At 43.6% G+C, this 9,768-nt stretch overlaps 1 protein-coding gene across 1 annotated transcript; it reads right to left on the bottom strand.

The window, feature by feature from the left end:
- Positions 1-5,227: 5,227 nt before the first annotated feature.
- LOC116535773 (uncharacterized protein C20orf197-like) lies at positions 5,228-7,174 on the bottom strand. The gene is given in 3 exon segments (XM_032257135.1): positions 5,228-5,986; positions 5,988-6,131; positions 6,822-7,174. Coding segments are annotated over 3 exon segments (387 nt in total). The 5' UTR covers positions 6,891-7,174; the 3' UTR covers positions 5,228-5,812.
- Positions 7,175-9,768: the final 2,594 nt, after the last annotated feature.

The following is a 9,768-nucleotide window of genomic DNA, read 5'->3' on the forward strand; positions in this document are numbered from 1 at the left end:
GCGCCCTTATAAGAGATAGGAGAGAAGACGATGCGGACGCAGAAAAGGCCACCTGAGGGCAGAGATGGAGACGGGAGTGACGCGGCTACACAGGGAAGAAGGCCAGGAGACGCCACCAAAAACCACAAGAGGCAAGGAAGGAGTCTCCCCGAAGCCCCCAGAAAAGCACAGCCCTACCAACACCTGGAGAGAATACGATTCTAGTGATTGAAGCCACCCAATATGTGATGCTTGTTACAGCAGCCACAGGAGGCTAAGACACCGCTGACATAGCCGTATTCCCTGATGCTTTCATTTCCTTTCTGCTACACACTAGTCTCCAAGACATGTAGTTATCTGTTTGTTTGGTTCGTTGGGTTTTTCCCCCATATTCCCGCTGGACTGGGAGCACTAAAAGGGCATCATCTGGCGTTATATCCAGCACAAAGCAGGCGCTCCGGAAATAGTCGTTAAACACATGCATGCATGGAAGACGGTGGCATCACAAAGATCCATCTTCTGACTTCAAGTAAATGTTTCCTCCTCTATGCGTTCACAAAATGACAAAGCAAATGACAGTCTAACCAGTCATATTATGACACTGAGTGCCTGGTGCTTGTTAGGTCATACCACATCAATGTGAAGGGCACGCTGCCTCTCCGGAGCCCAGCTGTTGACAAAGTGAGGCACATCAGAGTAAAGTTGGCTCACTGGGCCTGAGGCAGAGTTTCTCAGTCTGGGCACTATTTATACTTCGAGGACAATTCTTTGTTTAAGGGAGGGTGGCCTGTCTGTGCATCTTAGAACATTCGGCGGCATCCCTGGTCTCCACCACCAGACACTGGTAGCATGTCCTTCCTGTCTCCATGCCCAGTTGTGATGACCAAAATGTCTCTAGACATTGCCAAGTATCCCCATCATGCAAAATCAACCCAAAGTAAGATCCACTGACCCAAGGGATCCACAAGTAGGCTAGTAAAGTCAGCCTCACCTGAGGCTGGGGAGAAGCACACTGCCAGTCCACACTGATGGAAATCCACCAGAAGCAATCTAATCAGGTCAAAGTCAAAGGTGCAGAGTAGGTGAGTCACTTTAGCTTGTGGACAAGTAAGAGAAGATGTGAGAGTCAGGGCCTGGGTCACAGGTTACCGGGGAGAAAGAGAAACTATCTGCTTGGGCTGGTGACCCCGGCAGGCCAGGTGAGCAGGAGGACCCAGGCGAGAAGGGACAGCCCTGTCATTTTCACTAACTGGCAGGCAGTCCTGAAGAGTGACCTAGGAATCAGCATTGCAAGTCAAAGGAGTCAACAAGGGACACACGTAGTGTTCCCACCAAGCACAAGGGCCTACACCCCAATTTCTCAATGGAGTGCCATTCCCACCTCAGCCTGGGAAAAGCAGGGAGCCCAGGCGGTTCACCCCAAGCTCACTGGCTTCACACCAAGGCCAGGGAACAGAGGATTTAGAGGGATGCACAGAGAGCCAGTGTCGAAGAGGATGATGGGGACATCTAGCATTTATTGGACACCTGCCCTGTGCCAAGCACGGTGTTAATCTAACTCAAAGTACCTAAAGATAACAGTTGTCAGTGCCCAGCCTCTATCTCCAATTTTTAAAAGGAAGATGAACAGACAGAACTGGTAGAAACACAATAGGAGCCTTTGAAACACTTCTCTAGTCCTTAATGGAGAAACCAGATAGAAATTCATAAAGAAGATGCCATGTGTTTCTGTATTTACAACAGCCCTTTTTTGGTTAATGTGTAAAATACTACAAGCCCCTTTGAAGCCCCATTTCCCTGTTCCCATTTTTTCTCTACTTCCTCCCTCCACAGGGGAAACCCTGATTCTTGCGGGTGATGAATACCTCTCTCATCTGTGCTTTTGATGATATATGTGTATATATTATCCACACTTAGGCTCACAAAATCATATATAATATTGTTTCCTGTTATTTTTCCATAAATTGTATCATGATGAAGATGTTCTTTTTCACTTTTTTCTCACTGTCTCCTCCCCCATATTAAGTTTTTTGAGAATTTCCCAGGTTGATATAGTTAGGCCTAATTTAATCATTGTATCTGTGGCAGAGTAATCCATGGCATAAATTACCTAATCTAATCCCCTACTGAGGAACATTTAAATCACTTCTGATTTGTTAACCAGTACGAACAACACTCCAATGAAAGTTCTGACACATATCATTCGTTGCGCATGCATAGGGGAATTTCTCTAGCCAGGGTCCCCAACCCTGTGCCAGGAACCCAGTACTGCCTAGGAACCAGTTAGGACCAGGCTGTACAGCAGGGGTGAGCAGTCGACGAGTGAGCAAAGTTGCACCTGTATTTATACCTGCTCCCCGTCACTTGCATGATCACCTGAGCTCTGCCTTTTGTCAGATCAGCAGCAGCATTAGATTCTCACAGGAGCACAAACCCTGTTGTGAACCGCACATGTGAGGGGTCTAGGTTGCACGCTCCTTATGAGAATCTCACGCCTGATGATCTGTCACTGTCTCCCATCACCCCCAGAGGGGACCGTCTAGTTGCAGGAAACATGCTCAGGGATCCCACTGATTTTACATTATGGTGAGTCATATAATTATTTCATTATATATTACAATGTAGTAGTAATAGAAACAAAGTGCACAATAAATACAATGTGCTAATAACAATAGAACGAAAGTGTACAGTAAACGTAAGGCACTTGAATCATCCTGAAACCATCCCCCACCAACCCAGCCCGTGGAAAAATTGGCTTCCACATAACCAGTCCCTGGTGCCAAAAACGCTGAGGACTGCTACTCTAGGGCCCAGATAGAGGAGTAGAGTTGCAGGAGCATAAAGCATAAATGCTCTGACTCAACTAGATATTAACAAAAGACTTCCCAAAGTATACATGGCTGAAACCATTTACACTCCCAACAGTGGGATAGGAGTTACTGCCTGCCAGAGTTTTATTTTCTCAAACCTTCAAGGAACTGATTATTTCTGTACTGTAGAAATAATTCCAGTGCATTGAGAAAGACAAAAACTCACTGAATGGTTTTTCCACAGTCAGCAGAACCTGAATGCCAGGGTCTGACACAGATTCCCCTCAGAAAAAGGTAATTAGAAAAAGTTCAAGCAAAAAGCTTCGGAAAGGTGCCGGCAAATCACACACCATGGTGAAGAGCAACTGATTCACACAATCCAGGAGCTATTTGGTTTAGAAAACTTGTAAAAATCCTCTCAAAATGTTAACAGGACAAAGGAAATAGAAGTATGTGATCATTTCTTATAAAGACAGTTGATAAGATTTAACATCCATTTCTGATACTTGAAATGATCAGTAACACCTTGTAAGATTTTGTTTTTTTGCTTTGGAGTTTTTTTGTTCTAGTTGTTTGTTTGTTTGTTGTTTTTTGGGGACAGGCTCTCAGTGAATTGCCCAGGCTGAAGTGCCGTGGTGGCACCATGCCATCTCAGCTCACTGCAACCTCCGCCTCCAGGGCTCAAGTGATCTTCCCATCTCAGCCTCTTGAGTGGTTGAGTGTGTGCCACCATGCCTGGTTGATTTTTTTTTTTATTGTTTGTTTGTTTGTTTTGTAGAGACAGAGTTTTGGCATGTTGCCCAGGCTGATCTCAAACTCCTGGGCTCAAGCAATCCACCAGCCTTGTCTTCTCAAAGTGCCGGGACTGCAGGAGTGTGCACCATAGGATTTTTTAAAATTCACATTCCAATCCAAAAATTACCATCAAATTTACTTGCAAAAGTACTAGCAGCATCCTATGAAAGTCACAAGGTAAGAGTACCCTTTACAACTAGTATTGTATGACATTATTTTAGAAGTGCCGAACAAAGCAATCAGACAAGAATATAAAAACAGTCATGAACATTGGAAAAGGCAAAACAATCATAATCTGTAGATAATAAGGTCGTATTACAGGAAAACCCAAAATAATAGAAAAACTATTAAAACAATAAAAATACAGTAACGTGATCAGTTATAAATAATACACAACAATCAATGACTATCTTACATGTAAATTATAACAAGTTAGAAAGTACATACTTTAGAAAACCATTTCCCCTGAAATACCTAAAAATAAATTTAACAATACACTTGCAGGACATGTGAAAAGTCAAAAATAAATTTCAGTGAAGATCTTCTTAAGAGATTTCAATACATGGAAATTCATGTCTTCTTTATTGGATAAGAAGACTCGATGCAATAAAGACATATTTTTTCTAGACATTCAGCATAATTGCAATGTGGGATGTATTGTACCTTAGACAAAAAGAGTGATTCTAAAGTTTACCTAGAAGAATAAACATCTTACAACCACCAAAAAAAAACTTTAAAAGAGTGGCATTGAAGAGCTTGTCTTGCTAAGTATCAAAAATGTATAAGATGATAACAGTTCAGTAAAGCATTGTGGTTTGAAACGTGAACCAAAAGATAGCTCAAAGAAACAAACTGAGATTATAGGAAGAGTCCCAAGTATGTAGATATTTTAGAACATAATACAGTGGTCATTTCTAATAATGGAGAATATGGAAATGGAACAGCTGAATCACCAATTGGGAAATAAAAAACTGGAAGCCAATCCATTTCTTACTGCAAAGTAAACTCCTGAAAGAACCAAGGTTTATAGGAAAAGGAAAAAATACTAAAAGCAAATATGGGAGAATATTTATATAATCACTAAGTTGGGGTTGATTGACCATTCTAAACATATGAGCATCAGAAAACACAAAATAAGACATACATTTAACAACATACATATTTACAACATTTCTGAACGGCTTTAAACTGGATAAGCAAAGCTAAAGACAACAACAATTTCATAATTCTTATTACAAAAGTTAATATTCACAATATACAAAGAGTGCTAACAAATCAATAAGAAAACAAGGTAGTATATGAAGAGAAACATTGACAAAGTATATGAAGAGATGTCTCACAAAAGAACAAATGCAAAAGGCTAATGGGCATGTTCAAGCTCACTATCAATCAAATAAAAATTAAATATCATTTTTTACCTAACAGATGGAATGAGAATTAAAACGTAGTTGGAAGCATTTAAGAAAACAGGCATTTTCATGCAGTCTTGGAGGGAAAGTAAAGTGAGCATCATTTCTGGAAGGTAGTTTGACATTATTGTTTACAAATGTAAAATGTTCATGCCTTTGAATCCAGCAATCCAATTTGGGGAATTTATTCTAAGGAGACCATTTCAGAAGTGGGAAAAATGCATGCATGAAAAAACTTTCTATACCCACCACTGAGTCTTGGTTAAGAAAAATGCAGTATGCGCTTGAATAAGTGCCCTGCAGCAATTGAACATGATAGTGAAATGTATTTATTGACTGGCAACATTACCTTTGACATTTTCAAAAGGCAGGTGCCAGCATATAATGTGGTGTCAACTACGTAAAATTACACACATGTAATTTGTACTTATTTGTATCTATATAGGTCAAAGGATTTTTCACTCTAGCTCTTTCCTAAAACTTTCATAGCCCCCAAAGTTTGCATGGTTCATTCTGTCTCATTGTTGAGAAGATCATCTCAAAATACACACCACCTGGAACTCTGTTATCTTGTGGTAGTCATGATCAGCATCTGAAAGTACCTGTGTGTTTCTTCGTTTTCTCATTGGCTTATATGCTGCCCCTCCCACGAGAAGTGACACTATGGGGCCAGGGCTGGCTGGTCCACTCAGAGCCTCCAGAGCCTGGCACAGATCTGGCCCAGAGTCCCTGCTTGGTAAATACTTGCTGGATGAATGCACGATGTTGAGAGAGCAGTATTTATCAAAGCACACTCTCTAGAAGAAATGTCAACCTGTGTTATGGAATGAGGTGTCCATCGGCAAGTAGGTTTTGGAAACATGGCATTGGATCAAGCCAATCCAAGGGTTTATTTGGTGCAGAACTTTTAAGAGCCTTCAATATACAAATGCACATTGTGACTGTCCAAGAGTCTCCCAGTTCTCTTGACTGCAGAAATCCCTCTCTCTTCAGCACCCTTGGAGCATCTTATATCATGGTACAGTGTGGGATGAACTATCTTCAGAAGAATATTCAGCAAAATATTAAATTGGGGGCTGAGATTAGAGCTGATCCCTGACTTGTCATCATACTGCCTGTGTTGTTTGAAGTGTTGACACTGAGTGAGCACAGATCATTTCATAAACACAGCAGTTTTTCAAGATAAAAGAATAAACATTAAAAATGCACTATTGTCTGAATCTCAAAATCAAGTTTATTTTCTAAAACCATGAATCCCATTGAAGTTGTTTTGAAAGAAGAAAGGCTGGCTTGAACCAAAAAGAAACACAGAAAGTAGCAGAACCAGGTTTTCCGTATTCAAATTCTACGTTCACCATAGACCTATTGAGCATCTTTGGGGAAATCACACTAGATCACAGTCTGTAGGTGACGGGGTGATGGATGCAGCAAACCACCATGGCATATGTATACCTAGGTAACAAACCTGCATGTTCTGCACATGTACCCCAGAACTTAAAATATAATTTAAAAAAAGAAGTACATATATCAAAGAGAAAAAAAATGAACCCCCTCATAAGTTGTGAGGATTCAGAGTAAAAATCTAATAAGCCCCAATAAACACTAGCTTTCCCCACTGTTATCAGCATTGATAAATCTAAATTTAATTGTGCCATCTAAATATGTTTGCATTCTACTTATTTCAGTCTGCTCAAATCATGGTCTCCCATATCCAAACTCTCCACAGACTAGAGCTGCCTCCATTTGCTAAGAAGTCAACAGACAAAGGTTCCAGGTGGGTCCCGTGTTTACTCCTGTTTACCATCAGGAGGTTCTGTGCTAGAGTCACCTTCAGCCTGTGACTGTGCCCATAGCCCTCTGCCTGCCAGTAAGGGCTGTGCTGAAGCAGGGCGACCATCAGAGCCCAGCCCTGGAAGAGCCTCTGCCGGGACGCATGCTGAGAAGCCAGTTCTCACAGCTGGATGTTCTGTTTGTTTATGGAGTGGTTATTGCAATAACATCTGGATTCCTTAACCAACATCAGGGAAAGCCAAAAATAACGTTTAGTTGCCTGGTGTATTTCAAAAGATGTAGCTTTTATTCTGCACGATCAGGAAGTAATTAGCAACTTAAACTTGATGCCTTCACTCAGAGTGGATTCCATGCCTCTCTTCCAGCAAGGAAAGCAGTGGAATTTGTTATTAATAAATTTCTACTGTCTACAGCAAATCCTTAGGTTTGATGCAAACAGAAGACCTTTCTGTCCTTCCTTTGAGTAATTTACAATTTGAGTTGCCTTTTTCATGGGGCCCCATGATGACTAAGAAAAGTGAAATGGAAAAATTACCCAGCAGCCTGATTATTCAACAACTTTTACCAAAACACAGTCATGGCTACTGTCCAAGCAGTGATGCGATATACCTGGGGGTGGGGAAGTGGGGAGAATCAACCAGGAAGAAATACTGAGCTTCAAGCGTAGCATGGAAAGGAAGGATTCAGGCTGGAGATTGGATTCATCTCTGCCTGGATCCCATCTCCGCTGCGTGACCTCCATTTCTGTCTAGAATCTGTGCTCTTCTCATCTTCTAAGTGGGGGAGTGACAGGACTGATGTTGCCATGCTACTTGGGAGGCCAATAAGAGCGTACACAAGGGGCTTTGCACCAATTTGGGCACAGAGTGTCGCACTTACCTAGTGGCTTTACTTCTGAGGGCTGCAGCACATAGCATTTCCACTGAACAGATGAGCACAGGCTCAGCAAGTGGGCAGTTGGAGGGTTGGGAGGGAAGCCCTCCAGCCTTCCGGGAGAGGCCCCTGCGCCACCTCCGGGTCCGAGCGTCCACACACCTCCACCTTATGATTATTAACTGAATATTTGCACACACCTTTCTCTTCATATAGAATGGTCCGCGGTTTTATAAATTTAAAAAATATTTTTAAAAACAAAGCTCAGGAAGCTGAAGTGACTCGCCCAAGGTCACACAGAGAACTGGAAGTAAATATGCATTTGGAACCCATTTCTCCAAGTATCACCAACAAGGTATGGCTCCCACTTCTCGTGGCAGTCACAGGCACAGCCTCCTCCTGGGTTGGAATTCTTCATTCCCATACAGGTCACTTTCTTTCCACATGTGCACAGACACAGGCACACAACACATGCACATGCAAATACACACGTGTCCACACACATGCATGCATGCATACACAAATGCCCAGCACACAGTAAGGGTTTAATAATGGCAGCACCAATTTCATTGCTGACATAATGACCCAAGGACAGTCTTAACAGAACAATTGCCTCATCTGTGTGATGGGGACAAACCTGGGAAGCCCCTTCAGGACTCCGTGGAGATTAAATGGCGGAGGGCACTCACAACACTTAGAATAGGGCCTGGTATCTAACGCAGACACAGTCAATGGTGGTTATTATTGTGGTCCTTGTTAATATTAGCCTTCCTTTGACTTATTTCCAAACCAAAACATGTCAAATTCTCCCCATCTCATCCTTTGGAATATGCATGTTGGCTCTGAGCAGTAGAAGAAATCTTGCCAGGAACTGCTTTTGCTCCTGGTGTGCAGAAAACGCAGCCCGAAGCTGGGCTTTGCACCTCTTCCACAAAGCCTTCTCTGCCTAAGTCAGGACCCCATGCCCCTCCTCATACAAAAGCTGCTGCCAACCAGCCAGACTACCCCCAGGTAACACAGCTCCTGAGAAACTCCAGATCCCCAAAGTGGATTCTTCCAGCTTTCTCCAAATAGAAAGGTTTTTAACATTTTTTAAAACTTAAACTCATTAGTTTAAAACCCCAAAGTGTTATTGTGCACATTTATCTTCCTACCATTATTTTTGAGATCAGAAAAAAATATAATTTTCCTTCTTGAGGAAACTCAAATTACATGTGCACTGACTTTCTTCAAGTAACACAACCCCAGCCCTAAAACTGATATCACCACCTTCCACAGCCTCATCATTAAACATGAGAGGCACAGGACGGGGAGGAAGCCACGGGAAGGCAGGAGGTAAATCACTGAGCTGGCCTCTGCCACGATTTCCTGGGAGCCCATAGGAAGGAGGGAGGTGGCATGGGGAACAAGAGCGGCCCTGAAGTGGGCTGGAGGTCACCTGAGCCCACGCAATCATTTATTTCCCTTGGTGGCCCATTGTCCCAGGGCCATCTGGAGCATGAGGCCAGCAGTGTCTATGAGTGACTGTGGCGTCTTTGTGCACTGCCTGACGGCCATATACACTGCAGGGACGGCCAAGATGCAGACACCACAGCCTGTGGGCCGGCCTAACGTGAAAGGAGATGGAGGGTTTGTCCTGAGTCCGTCCCTGCTGTTCTCACTGAACCTGAGTTTCCAGAAACCCCTATGCAGAGAAGATCTGAAGGAAGCTGCAGAATTTATCCCGTGAGTGTTCTCCCTGCTTCTTGTCATCTCCTCCCACCACAGACCTCGGGCTGGGTGGCTCCTCCCCCTCCCCCCTCTCCCAGCAGTGCCCACCCAGTGTCTCTCCTCCCAGAGGTGCTCACCCAGTGTCCGTCCTCTAGGCAATGCCCACCCTCCTCCCAGCAATGCCTTCCCAGTGTCCCTCCCCCCAGCAGTACCCACCCTCCTCTCAGAAATGCCCACCCCACATCCCTCCCCCCAGCAGCACCCACCCAGCATCCCTCCTCCCAGCAAGGCCTACCCAGCATCCTTCCTCCCAGCAGGACCTACCCAGCATCCTTCCTGCCTCCTCCAGCTGTGGCTCTCCTCCCTCCCCACCCCTCCTAGCATCCCTCCTGCCTCCTCTG

This window comes from Sapajus apella, unplaced genomic scaffold, assembly GCF_009761245.1.
Source record: "Sapajus apella isolate SASKATOON/1434 unplaced genomic scaffold, GSC_monkey_1.0 scaffold96, whole genome shotgun sequence".
NCBI lineage: Eukaryota > Metazoa > Chordata > Mammalia > Primates > Cebidae > Sapajus > Sapajus apella.